Below are 15,160 nucleotides of genomic sequence, written 5' to 3'. Positions count from 1 at the left end.
ATTTGAAATACAACCATTCAATCCATTTGTAATATTCACATCACGGTTTAGTTTTACATTCTCATGATCATAACCGCCAATGTACATTGGAGTCTTTATAAACAGTGTACGTGCTAGACCGCTTGATTTCGCTTTTTGTTCTGGATCTTCACCAACACGTAGAATACTTTCACCATATCGACGTGATATCTCTATTTCAGTCCATTTATTCACTGGCAGTGGATTAAGTGATCGTACCACAACTGGTTTCGGTCGTGCTCCGGTATTTATAATAAGTTCAATATGTTCGTTGCGTAGTACTACGGCAATGAAATCACCAGCTGGCAGTTTTGATTCGGCAGCATAGAAAAGTACGGCGTCATCTAAAGAGTTTGGCCGAACTTTAAATCTCACGTTTAATTTTGAGGCACGTGGGGTGCTAAAAATAAAAATAAATGAAATGGTGTCACTCAAATTCTTATTTTAGATATATAAACTAATAAATAAATATTAAAAATATGTATATCTTACTAGATATATATACTAGATATATATTTTACTAGATATTTATACGAGATATATGTCTTACTAGATATATATACTTGCTATATATCTTACTAGATATATGTATATACATATTAAAAATATATATATCTCACTAGACACTTTTTTTAAATAACTCATTCCAATAAGAGTAAATATCAAAAATATTATTTTGTGTTTCTTTCTATTTATCTCTATTTATATATTCTTTTAAATAATTAGTCAATTTATTTAATCAATTATTATTCTTACTTACCCATAGGCAGCATAACTGTTTGTCTTAAAAGCTAAACTATTTTCGTTCAAATGTTCGATGTATTGACAACGGTCTCCGGTCTTGTTAAGTGGGCACAAACATTCCATGCCCATTTCAGTATTTTCGCAGCGTCCGGCGCCACAAACACCAGGTGTACATTGTGTACCTTCAACTGCACAATTTGTACCTGTCCAACCTTGTTGGCAAATACAAGTATGTGCCATTTCTGTCTGACTTTCTAAACATATTCCACCATTTTCACATGGTCGGTCCGAACAAGGTTGACAAGCAGTGATGCCTTCCTTAAATTTAGCCTCTTTCATTAAATCCACAACTTTACCTTGCAACGATAAGCGACTAATGCAACCAACAAAACCAACTTTATTATCAACAGCATCTTGTGGTAACAAATCGAAGTTAGGTACACCACCGATATATAAATCTTCAATTAGATCAAGTGGTGAGACTTGTGCTAGTGTAGGGAAAGCTACTGGACGCTGATCATCAACTTGCATGTAACCATCGCGACGGAAACGGTTGATACGAATCGTATGCCATTCATTTAATGAGATGGGTTGTTCGGCAAGTATCACAATAGGCTTACCATCAAAATCGAAATGGAATTCAGGATAACGATCCTTAAGAGAAAGAGCAATATAGTCACCGCTACCGCGTTTTTGTCCATTGAATAATATCAGACCATTAGGCTCTTGTGGTCGGAATGAAATATCAAAATTGAATTTTATGTATGAGTCAGGTAGTGTTGGGAAAGCCATATAACTTATGGGATCTTGGTGAAATTGTGGTATAGTTCCCGTAACGACAAGTATTGTTGGATAGTCAGCAACTTCGCCATTCGGTGATGTAGCTGTGCAAACGTAGGTACCTGCGTCATTTGATTGCACATCGTCTAGTTGTAGTTCCTCCTGTAAAAAGGGTATAATAATAATAAAAAATATTAATTATTTATACTCAACACTATTAAAGATTTGAAACTAAATTCAAATTTTAATGTCTAATTATAAAAACTTTATTTCGGATAAAAAAGGGAGCAATAGAAGAAAAGTTGTTAATTCCAAAAATGTAAACTATCAGTTTGGGCTGATCATAGAGCTGTATCGTATATCGCTTTATAAAAACAAGTTTTTTGAAGTAAATATTGGATTCAATTGTCTATATTAAATCTTAGACTGTGTTCATAATTGGATACTGCCCAATTTGAAATGTTGAACATACCAATCCAATATACACTTTATTTGTTTTGTTAATACCATTTTCGATTGCTGAATCTGGAGTAATTTTCAATCGAGATTCACTTTTAATGCAATATTCATGTACGATTGGTAAATCTGGAGTGAAATGTATAACACTTAAGATTGAGTTATAACACTTTAGATATCTTGCCAGGGGAATAAGATTACCCTGAAATTAACAGTTGTTTTATATTTACTCAATAGAATAACAATAAACAAAGTAAAAGTAGTTCTAGGAAAGGGCAATATATCGATAACAAAAGGAAAGACAAAAAAAAATAAGGTGTATTAAACATTCCATTATATATTCTTAATGTCAAGTTTTAACTTACACTGAATATACTTCTATCACTTTGCATTTTTCCATATTGACGAGACCATCTATAATTTGGTCTACCATTGCTTTGGTCTGCTTCACATTTTAATGTTACCATAGAACCAATATTTGCATGTTGAATTTTAGGCTTCTTCCAATCATGCTCACTTTCTTCATCTTCAATTTCAAGGCTAAAGCTGGTAGTATAGAGATCACCATCATCTACGCGACATTTACAAACATAGGAACCTTCATCAGCTGGTGTAACATGAGAGAAAATCAATCGATTGCCTATTTGCTATTTTTTAAATTTAATTGCTTAGTCTCTTTGTTTTAGTATCAGTTCGATTTTATTGGTATACCTGTATATGTGGAGGCATTGGCTTTTCATCCGCGCGTTCCCATATAACATCGGTATATGCATTATCAGCAGAATAACACTCTACTTCAGTTGATTCACCTACACGTAAATTTGAATGTTGCTGATCCAATTTCAGACTATAATCACGTACTGGTGGAGCTCGTGTCGTTGTTGTTGTTGCTATTGGAATTGGTGGTATATAGGGAGGTCTTACTGGTTGCAAACCAGCTATTTTCAATATTTATATTTCAACATTACATAAAATGTAAAGATATGTAAATGTATGATTGCAATAAAATTATGCAGCATACAATCAATGTTTTAATCGATAATTAAATATTTATCGATAACAATTAATTTCAGTACACACAAATGCACATGTATATGTATTATAATATGATTAGCAACAAATTCGTTATACGATTTTATACGATTTGATGTTTAATATGATATTGTGTTTACGATGTTTAAGATTTTTCGATGAAAATTATTTATCGATACGAGCAGTTATCAACACAATCACAAAATAGCAACGACATATATGACATAGGCGTTATATCGATTTATATAATTTTGTTGGTGACGATATGTTTTTATTGTTTTGTTTTGTGGGAGCCAGGAAAAAGGAGGAGGAAAAAAAATAAACATATATTAGCAAATTTTGTAAAAATGTATAATTTTAAAACATTTAAATTTTGAATAACTAACAAATTTACTATTTGTATACAAGTTTTAATACTAAGTGATTTATACAATGAGTTACCATTTTACCAAAAATACTAAAGTTATGATTTTTTACATTATTAAAATTTTTTTTAATTTTATATTAAAAATGTATGTTAGTTCAAAAAAATTTTTTTTTAATTTATGTTAAAATAATATTTAAATAAAAATTATTTAGTTTTATAATTTATTTACAAAATGTTAATCAAAAGTTTTTATTTACAAAATTTTGGTTGGGATTTTCGTTTCTAAAATGGATTGGTTATAGAGCCAAAGTTAAGCACATATAGACTAGACTAAGTAAATACAAGACAGCAAAGAAATGAAATATATATTATTTAATGTGATTTTATTATGATTTAATAAAATAAATGGAAAAATTTGTGTATGGAAATTTGAATGTATAATTGTATAAATAAAATTTTTTCAGTGTACTTACAACTTAACAATGTTAACTTAAATTAATGCCTGAGTTATTACAAAAGTAATAATAATAATAAATATAATTTTTGTTTATATACATTTAAGAAATTGAATTAAATATTAAAAACTAAATATTAAAAGTAGTTATATTTAAAATAATTAATGGCAAAAACTTTGAAAAAATAGACGGATGAAACTAATTGATAAAAAATTTCTGAGAAAGTTACAGATAAAATATAAGAAAAACTTATAAACAAAAAGATTATTTTTATAGATCAAACAATAAAAAAAAACAATTTATTATAAAATTATCACATTTTTAAAATTCTTTAAAATTACATTAAAATAAATTTAATTGGAAACAAAATTATACTTCAAATTTTTTGTGAACCAGATCATTTCATGATATATTTCAAATATTATTTTTTAAAAATATATCTGGAAAAATTAATAATTTACATTTATAAATAAAAACTGTATATGTACATAAATAAAATTGAAATTTCTAATTGTATATAATATTTTATAAATATATAAATAATTATTATTGGTATTATTATTAATTATACTGTTATTATAATTCAACGTAATTACTCCTTAATTAAAAAATCTTCAATAATTTATAATTATAAGTGTTTCACCCTTATAGTTGATTTGATTGAATTTTGGCTGACTATATTTTAATAAACGAAACAAATTTTTGTTCTTGCTTCTTTATTACTGTTCGAACTCTTCTAGTTTTTTTCGTTATTAGACGCGTCACATTAGACAAAAAAATCAACATTAATTTATAATTATAATTTTTAAATGGACAATTTTACATAAAACTTATCTATTATACTTTCCTTAGGTAATATCTTTTAATATATAGACAAGATAGCGATTAATGCTATTGACAAACTTAACAATAATAATATCTATCAAATTTCCAACTCTCTACAAGCTAGATGTGGACATTAGCTGAGGTAATGCAATCATTTGATATACTATACTGTCACTTCTCTGGCACCCAACATATTAACTAACAATATCAGAATATATGTAGAATATCAACTAACAAGATGAATGAAAGCTAGGAAAGTTAGTGTCTTTTATATATATGTATAGTTAACTGCTGAGTGATATTTTCAAATCTCAAGTGTTTTAAGCTTAAGGTTTTTTTTTTATATTTTTTAATATTTGTTCATCAAATATAAATGTTATCCTTAAATTTATTGGGGTAGGGGAATAAATATAACTTTAAAACTGAATTTTTAATAAAATATTAATAGAAAAAAGAATGAATTTATTAATATATTTTTATGATCTTAAGAATATGAAAGCATTTTCCTGATTCATAAATTATGCATTAATAAGTTGTATTAATATTATTTGGGTATTAAGCTTTTAGGGTGGGCCTGCAAAAGATTTCACATAGACCACAGATTGTTTCTTTAGTTCACTCAGTTTTAATTATGCAAAAAGTTCATGTAGGTAAGAATTTTGATTATAGACCTTTGAATTTCTAAAGGGATATATGTATATATATCCCATATATATATGTATATATTATACAATATATGTATAATATTGTGCTCTATGTATTTAAATACTTTTAATATCATAATTTTTTCATTTTTAAGAACAGTTTGTAGAAGTTTTATGAAGTATTATGATATTAAGTTCAAGAGAATTAAATTTTTAATAATGCATTTAAATATAAAAATTTTAATGCATATTAAAAAAAAATTTTCAATGATGTTAACAAAATTAGATGCTTTTCGTCTATGTTTTTAAAAAATGCTGAAATCTTATATGAATTTTTCCATATTAGTTTTAATAAAAAAATTCTAATGTTTATGTTTATATATGATTTGATTTAAATTTTATAATAAAAAATTTTAATTTATTTATGATTATTAAATCAAAAGAATTTGCTTTTCATATATGATAATATAATAATATATTCAAAAAATACTAAAATTTTATGCTATGAATTTTTACATATTAATTTTAAGAAAAAAAAATTCTACTTTATATATGATTATGTTGTAAAAATAAAAATTAAAAGAATTTGTTATTTATTAGTAATTTATTATTTATATTAATATAAGTATTATTTAAAAAATGCTGCAATTTTCTTTCTTTTCAATAATTTATTATTATTTAAGGTAATAAAATTATTTTTCTTCATTTAATAATTTGCTATTCTGAATAATAAAATTGATATCAATTATTAATTATTTTTTATTATCTTTTTAATAAATTCATAAATGTTTAAGTTAGTTTTTTTTTTCATTTTTACATTAAGTTAATTTATAATTAATTTGTTTAATATATTAAGTAAATCAACATAAATAATAACTCATATAAATATTATCTACCGAACTTAATAAAGATATGAGAGTATTGTATAAAGATATAGTACGAAAACTTTTTAGTGTAGACAACCTAATACAATCTATAACATTTATATTTGTAATTATTAAAAATATATCATATATACTACTCCTATATAAATAATATCTATATATAAATACATTTTTATTACACAAAGGACATTTGTTTTACAGCACCAATTTTTCCACTGAAAAAATTAGAATAAACTTCAGGATCAGCTAAATCTTGGGAGCTCATAAGGCACTACCGGATTTATGTGTATAAAATAGTAGTGTGCTAACTAGTGCACCTGTGTGGATTGCTGTTAAAGTTCTTTACTTCTACTAATGTTAAACTTTAAATAAATTTCTACTATAATTAAAGAACACATCAAATCAATTATAATACAAAAAAATATAATTAAAAAAATAAATTACATATAAATTGTGTTTCAAATAAAAAGTGTTGTGCTAAAAACCTAAAAATCTATAAAAAAACAATTACTAATTATAACAAAAAAAACCTTAAAATAAATATAATTTTAAAACAAACCGAGATTTTTAAGACTGTGTTTGGTTGTTTTGTTGTTGTTTTTGCTGTTCTTGTTGGTCTTGTTGGTCTTGTTGCGTTTGGACTTAAGATGGCGTCGATTTTTTCTATTATCTTTTTGTGTCTTCGTCTGTTGGGGTTCTGGTGTATGATGATTCTTCTTCCAGCGCTTGAAGCCCAGTGTTTGATCACGGTTGGTGCAATTGGATTCATCCGAATGATCGGTACAATCATGTATGCCATCGCAGACCATTGATGCTTTGATGCAGGTATGTGGATGAGAGACACATTTGAAGTCGCTCGGTTGACAGGCGTATGAAACGCGTTGTGGAGGTTTGGAAACTAAGGCTTTTGTGAACTTATAGTCTTTTCGCAACAGTATAAATCAGTTTATATCAAGTATTTCATTTGTAAAGATTTTGAATATAAAATTTTCATTTGTTTTACAATATACGAAATGTTATTTTTTTTTTAATTCATACACAAGTGAGTAATTAAATTTAGTACCGTTTTTAGAGTTTATTCCACAGTTAATTGAAATGTTTTTTTTTGTTTGGCACAATTTATTGCAATTATGATTTATTGTTTGAATGAGCGCATTTTGGATTTGGGATTAAATTGACATAAAATTGGAGTATTTCATGTTGGGGTAAAATATATGAAAATAAAGTGTAAAAGAAAAGTAAAAACAATATTAGAAATAATGTTTTTAGTTAATGTAATAAGTATAAGTCTGAAAATACGTTACAAATTACAATCGACAGCTACTACAAATGTTGTATGCAACAAAAGGTACTTTTTGAAAATCAAAAATTTTTCTTCTTCTTCTTCGAAATCAATTAATAGAAGATAATTTTGCCAAAATACTTCGAATTTGAATATTATCTCAAATATTTAGAATGCCAAACAGAATTTAGAGGTTTTTGATTCTCAGTAAGGGATCATTTTACAAATGGATTATGTATACACAATTAATAATACGTATTAATTTATTAACTATAGTGTATTTAACAGTTTAGTTGTTAATAAAATTATTTTTTTATATACCTATTTTATATAAATTATTAATGATATGAAAATATTTCATACGTAATTAGTATTAATTTGAAATATTTGCAGCATTCTTTTTTTGTGATATGAATGGGAGAATAATAGATTTTCAAATAATTAAAAATTGTAGAATTAATATATTTTTAATTTTATTCAAAGACATATTAATGCTATATGCTTATAACACATTTAAGTCTACTCTACACACGTATAGTGAATAACAATTAAAATGAGCAATTCCTAGACATAAAATCAACGCGTAATTTTAATAAAGGATATATTAATTCTATATAGCTATCAGATGATCCATTATAGACTATACAAGCACAGAGAATAACAATTAAGAAGTATAGCTCAGAGCCGTAAAGTAATAGTTACAATTAAGAAAAACAGAATATAGATGTAAAGTCTTAGTTTAATTTTATTAAACTATTTATTAATGGAGCATACCATATAGGTGTTATATTATATACCTATAAAAAGATTCATTCTAGTCTATACAAGTATAGTGAAGAACAATTAAGATGAATTAATAGTTCAGAGCTGTAAAGTAATAGGTACAAGTCTATAGAGGTAAAATCATTATTATATTTTATTAACGGATTTCTTTATGGGTTTTATAGGGGTTATTCTATATACCTAAAAGATCCATTCTAGTCTAAATAAGTATAGTAAATAACAAGAAGGATGGTTTAGAGCCTTAGAGATGGCCCAATGTTCCCATGGGAACGTACTGGATTGATTGATTGATTGAATTGAATGGTTTAGAGCAGTAAAGTAATAATTACAGTTAAAAAGAACAGATTATAAAAAATCCATGCTAGCTATCTACAATCCATGAAATTTATACAAGTAAAGTGAATAATTTTTAGGAAGAAGATCAGAACTGTCCTAAAGTCATAGTTTGATTTTATTAAAGGGTTTATTAATTCTATATACCTATAAGAAGATCCACTCTAGTTTATAAAAGTATAGTGAATAGTAATCAAGAAAAACAGTACAGAGTTATAAAATCATAGTTACTATGTAGCTACATATAATAAACCTCATTCAATTTTTTTGAATTTAAGACTACGATTAAAGTGTTATTGACTTATTGCTTTTAATAATAATATTACTATTTATAACAAAAAAAATGCTCAACCTGGTTATTTCGATTTATTACAATCAAGGAGAATTGGAATATTTTTGTTATTTTTAAATTCTTGCACAAATTAATTATATTTGACATCATTATGTCTCATAGACAGGCGTGTTAAAATATGTCACTGAATATTTTCTATGTAATAAAAATGAATTGAAAGTGATGATTAGCGCAACACTTGAAAACGGTGGAATTGTCGATTTCACTAACCTTTTTTCAAATAATATTCGTTATAATATGAAGAAGATTCTTATGGAGAGAAAAATTAGTATAGTTTCCTGGAGAAGTGAATAGATTAGAAGTACTGAAAATACTTTTTTCTATGGAATGTTTATGTCTTAATTCGCAATATCTACTAAGCCGTTGAATCAGTTTATATTATATTCATGTTAAGTATTCTCTAATAAGTCAATAAAAAGTTAATAAAAGTCAATAAAAGACAATAAAAATGTCGAATTGAAATTATTTCAAAAAAACTTTGACATAGAACAGAATTATATGGCAACATCGCGAAAAAATCACAATAAATAGTGTAAAAAAATGCATAGGGTTATTCTAACCCTACGTTATCACATACTCTTGACCTAAGTGCAATCTATATTCCATCAGAAAGATATGTCAGACTTCAAAATACAATATGATTCCATAGTTTCACCTTAATTTAAATGGAATGAATACGCATATAATAGAATGGATCAAATAAGTGACCACAGTTGTTATGGTATAAAAGAACTACAAAAACTAAAGAGCCAGTATTTAAACATCATAAAATCACAATTATAATCTATTGTAGTTATGTCTGAGTCAAAACTGTAAGGTCTGTTAAAATATTACACTGTGCGACACTTTTCTTTTATAGTGCTGGGTCTCTGGCAGTAACGGGTTAATGTTCAAACATTGAGATTTTAAAGTGTTAATAACACTTATTCATCGTGTTTCTCATTGTGTACACTCTAATTATAGTATATATTTAAATTAGAGTAAAATACTAGTAAGGGAGTTAAGGAGTTTTTCATATAATGATATAATTTTATAACAGTTTAATAACTACTATTTGGATTGTAATATATTGTTGTTTATATTATTTACTTTTAAATGGTCTAGTAGTAATACATTCATGTACTGAAATTTATGAGTATATTACTTTATTTAATATTGTTATATCTGAAATAGGGACTTATAAGGTATCTAGAAAAATATATGCAGATAATTAAAAATGTTAATAGTTGAAATATTTGCGATATTGTTAATCAATAATACTTAATTAGTATATAATCTAAAATATGCTTTATATTAAGTTATTTATTATATTTAAAATTTTTTAAGTAGTTTTAAAGTAGTTTAAATAAGTATTTAATTTTATGCAATAAAAAAACCATGGTTAAGTATATAATGATACAATGAAAACGGATTAAAAATTTATTGTTTTATGTACAATAATAATGTGTTCAACGTACATTTTACGATCCAAATTAATTATTTATTAATAAAATATTTTCTATATAAAATGATATATATTTTTTTAAATTATTTACATAGCATGAGGACTAACAGACAAAAACTGAAAGACGAACTTTGTGTTTGAGTGCTGCTAAAATGGATAGCTGAGGTTGTAGGCACGGTATGAAGGATATTATTTCGACCAATTTCAAAGATTTACTACTTGCTACTACTAAATTCGTGAAAAGCCTATTGCTTAATACAGTATTTCTTAAAGTCTTTGCATTCAAGATTTAAGTGAAAGTAATTTCTAAATTTTTTAGCTACATGAGAACAAATATTTTTTACATCTAAAAAAATATACATAAATATAATATTGTAATAAATTATATAAAAATTATAATTATTATTGATGGAACACACCTGGACAAATATAGAGAACCATGCAAGGAAACTCATTTATGCTGTGACCTCCTTTAAAATTGTGTTTTTTTTTTTAGTTTAATATTTCAATATTATTCAATATTTCAATTATTTATTTTTTTTTTAATTTTTATATTAACAAAAAATAAAATTTTTATATTATTTTATTATATTTTTTTTTTATATTATTAGTGTTTGCATTTATGCACGAGTGTTGTAATTTTTATTTTAGTTTTAACAAAATTGTGTGTGTGAATTTTTTGTTTTTATGTATAAGTATAGAGTGACAATATTTTTTATAAATAAATATATTATATATTGTTTTTTTTTTTTGCAAATTTGTTTTTGTTTTTTGTATATATATTTTTGTAAATTTTACAAAATAAGTTGTACAAAAATATTGTAGAGTAAGAGAAAAATGTAAAAAGAGAGAAGCAGAAAAAAGTTGTATATTAATTAAAAATGCATAAAAATATAAGATATAGAAGCAAAATCAATAATTAAAAAAAATTAGTAATATAAATATATTCATATATAAAGAACGTATTTTCAAAAAATAATTGATTTGACTTTTTGAACTGATTTTAACTTATTGAAAGCTACAAGACACAAGAATTAATCTCTTACAAAATTGGTTAACACAATATGTGCGTATCTGCTAAAAATACAAGTATTATTTACCATTTGTGTATAAATAATATACGATTTGTGCTATTAACTAATTTAATACATATACTTATTGTGCAATATTTAAATGTGATTTCAAAAAAAATCAAACACAAATTAAGCTAACAAAAAATAATATTATTTACTCACAATTAATACAAACTATATATCAATACTAAAATATACACGGAAAAATTAAAATACAAATAAATAAATAACACATAAACATATATATGTAAGATAAATATTATGATTAATAATAATTTAACACAAATTGATGTATAACACGTAAAGCTTAAAATAAAAGAGCTTATAAAAATTATCAAAAAAAAAAATTAAAATATTTTAATTATAAAATTTATACATACAATAAATAAGAATTACAAAAAAAAAATAATTTAATAATATTAAAAAAAAATGTAAGTGTTTAGAGTACATAAATGATAGGGCATTAAAAAACAAAATTATTTAAAGAATATTTTTAAATATTTTAAATAAATTTTTAACAGTATTAACAAATAATCATACATATTATTATACATATTATATCATAAAAATTATAGAAATCAATTATAAACTACTTGAAATAGTTTTATGTGAGTGTAATTAATGAGTGTGCATATGTTTAATGAATGCAAATTATTATAGAAAGTTAGAAGAGAGAAAGAATATTAAAATAAAATTAATATAATTTAAAAAAATAAAAAAAAAAAATTTAAATATTCTATTATATTTAAACTTATTGTTTTGAAACTTAAACCACTAATCACATTCTACAGTAGAAAGAACACAGTTTTGTGCTCTCAGTAAAGCAGGACCCTATGACCACAGCAAATCATAACCATAACCTAACCTAAGCGTAAAACAGAGCTTAGATTAAAATTTGTAAAAGAGTAACTTATCATAAGTTTATTGAATTGAATTGATTGATTATAAAAAATATACTTTCATTATAATAATGACCATATAGATACGATCAATATTGAAATTATTCTTTGCTATAAAATGGTACTTAGTTTAATTATTGTACTTCAGGAACTGCATATCTCTAATTAACTGATTTTTTTAAGTTCAAGATTATGTTAAGCTTAAGAGATTATTTATATTTATAAAATTAAAGATCGATCTTGTTAAAAAATTACACAAATCATAATCTTCCATAATATTATATAAATACAGTGCATCTGTATTAGTCCAATTTATAGTAGACGAATTTGAAAGTTCATCGGATTATTCAATGATAAGTGTTAGAACTGTATTCTAACACTACAATAGACTTTATAGTCTACTATAGTCTTTTCTCTCTTTAAGATTAAGATTTTTAATTTACAAATTTATACACTGTGGTATGTACCGGAAATTAATTTTCCAAAATTGTTTTCCAGAAAGTAAGCCAGTGGTCTTAGATCCTTCGATAAATAATAAAATTATTTATTCGCTGTGAAACGCGTGCTTGAAATTGACGGGTAAGCGGTAAATAGTTCTTCCTTCTTTCCTTCCTACATTTTACAATGTTACTAGCAAATCGAAATAATTAAGAACGCCCACTATTTTCTTTTTCGGTACATTAAGATCTGGTGATGCTACTTTTTTACAGGTCTTTTGAATACTCATATTTATAACACATAACGTCGGAAGGTAAGTGCTATAAATTCCGTACTGTTTTTATAGCATTAGGTACATTCGAACCCATTGTTAATTATTGATTGTTATTATTTTTATTATTGTTTTGGAAGAGTGTAGGAGATTATGTTTCATGAGTAGCCACGTCGCTTCTTATTTTTTGCATACCTAACTTTTATAAAATTCGTAAGAAGACCGAAGAAAATTCTTTATGCAAAATTATCTTTCTGTATGAAAGTCTATTAGAAAGTATGGGTGTTTCTATACTTCTGTTTAAAACTTCTATTTTAAGTATGATTAAGTATATATAAAAATATTAATACATCAATTTTATATCACCTATTTCAAAACTAATTATCAAAAAATATATCAGAGAAACGAAGAAACATTTTTATGCAAAATTGGTACATGACATGAAAGCCTATCAGCGTCTTTATGGATAATCTGTTCAAATTTTGATTTATCTATTGCAAAAAATTTTAGATTATTAAAAATAAAACTAATCAATAATTCTTTTCATAAATAGTTCACAAATTTTCTACAAAGTATACTATCTTAACATATATTTTTACTAATTGCAAATAACTCTAAACGTACTTGCAATCTTTTAAAATGAGAAAAGGTAAAATCTTGTTATAATTCCGAATTTCTCGGTTTGTCAAATTGATATCAGATTTTAGTTAAGTCAGTTTTTTTGAGCAAATTTTCCACAACCCAATATAGTAATATTGGCTTACTCTTCGAGATATGAACATTCAAACTGGTTTAATAGTTAATCATCTAGTGGCAATTTTTTACTTTGGATGTATAGAGTTACAAAAAATAGGCGTGATAGTTGGTAATATCTCGAAAGTTAAGCTATATTGACATATTGATTAGTTTTGGTTATGTGGGCTAACTGCAAACTACGTATGACCAATTGTTTTCTAGCAATACCAAATGGAGTTAAATCTTTAGGTAGTTTATTGTAGATTTTGAGGACTTTCACATTTAAGGAGACCAAGTACTTTTTAAAATATTTTTTTCAAAACATATTTTCCATTCAGACCCTGCGTGCCGTAGTTCTAGTCCATAGGTATTGCACGACAACATGGCACTGATATTGACATATAGCGTAGTGGGAAAAGTTGCTCATAAAAGCTTTCTTTACTAAACTTTGTTTTCAAGTGAGTTTTCTAGAGAAACCGGAACCGCGTCTAAATTTTTGCCACACTAGATATATCAAATAAAAGATAACTATATATAATATAAAGAATTTCTAAAAAATAGATTTAAAAAATAAAACCATACAGAAACTCAAAACAAAAATTTAATATTTTATAATTAATGAACAAAAAATATTAGAAAAAATATGTTATAGATAGAGAGTAGAAAGAGAGAGAGAGAGAAAAAAAGAGATATAATAAACAAGGTAGAAATTAAATATATCCGGGACAAACAAAAATAATCCACAACCAATTTTTTGTATTTCTTGAAAACAAAAAATTATTTTTTTTTTCAAAGAAATTTCTATATTTATTTGTAAACAAAAACCAGAGACAAATTTTGACACATTTCACAAATTAAAAAATTATATTATCGAAATGTACACGTACTTTATATTGTTTTTGTTTTAACATAAATTTTGGATTTACACAAAATGAAGTAAAAAATTAAACCAAAATTAAACCAAAATTAAACCAAAACTGGACCAAAACCAAAATGAAGATGTGTTAAAAAAATTAAAACAAATACAAAATTGTTATTTTCATGTGTAAAATTGTTAATAAAATTGTATTTTTATTGGATTGGTTTTTCGTACTTAAAATTTATGTAAATATAATTTTTATTTAAATTTAATGGCAGCCATATATATATATTTATATATTATAGTGCTAAATTATTATATGTAAAATTACAATAAAAATATTATTGTTTTAATATTGTTAAAGTTAGTTGAAAATAAAAACAATATTATTATTATAAGGAAAAAATTATACATATGTAGTTAAAATAATTAAAATCTTTTATTTTATAAACTAAATTTGAAGGTTATATATATATATATATATAA

The 15,160-nt window shown here is 24.7% G+C and overlaps 1 protein-coding gene across 1 annotated transcript in view; it reads right to left on the bottom strand.

Moving 5' to 3' along the window:
• The window catches only part of LOC119666603 (basement membrane-specific heparan sulfate proteoglycan core protein), a 244,857-nt gene that overhangs the window by 5,190 nt on the left and 224,507 nt on the right, over positions 1-15,160 (bottom strand). The window contains exons 46-49 of the mRNA XM_038075883.1: positions 2,710-2,936; positions 2,364-2,645; positions 779-1,704; positions 1-418 (exon numbers count right to left, since the gene is read on the bottom strand). Coding sequence (XP_037931811.1) covers positions 1-418; positions 779-1,704; positions 2,364-2,645; positions 2,710-2,936 — 1,853 coding nt within the window. The remainder of the gene's footprint in view (positions 419-778; positions 1,705-2,363; positions 2,646-2,709; positions 2,937-15,160) is intronic.

The sequence above is a fragment of the Teleopsis dalmanni genome, chromosome 1, assembly GCF_002237135.1.
Source record: "Teleopsis dalmanni isolate 2A chromosome 1, ASM223713v2, whole genome shotgun sequence".
NCBI classification, from domain to species: domain Eukaryota; kingdom Metazoa; phylum Arthropoda; class Insecta; order Diptera; family Diopsidae; genus Teleopsis; species Teleopsis dalmanni.
The sequence above is the reverse complement of the archived record's forward strand: the minus strand, read 5'-3'. Positions and strand labels throughout refer to the sequence as shown.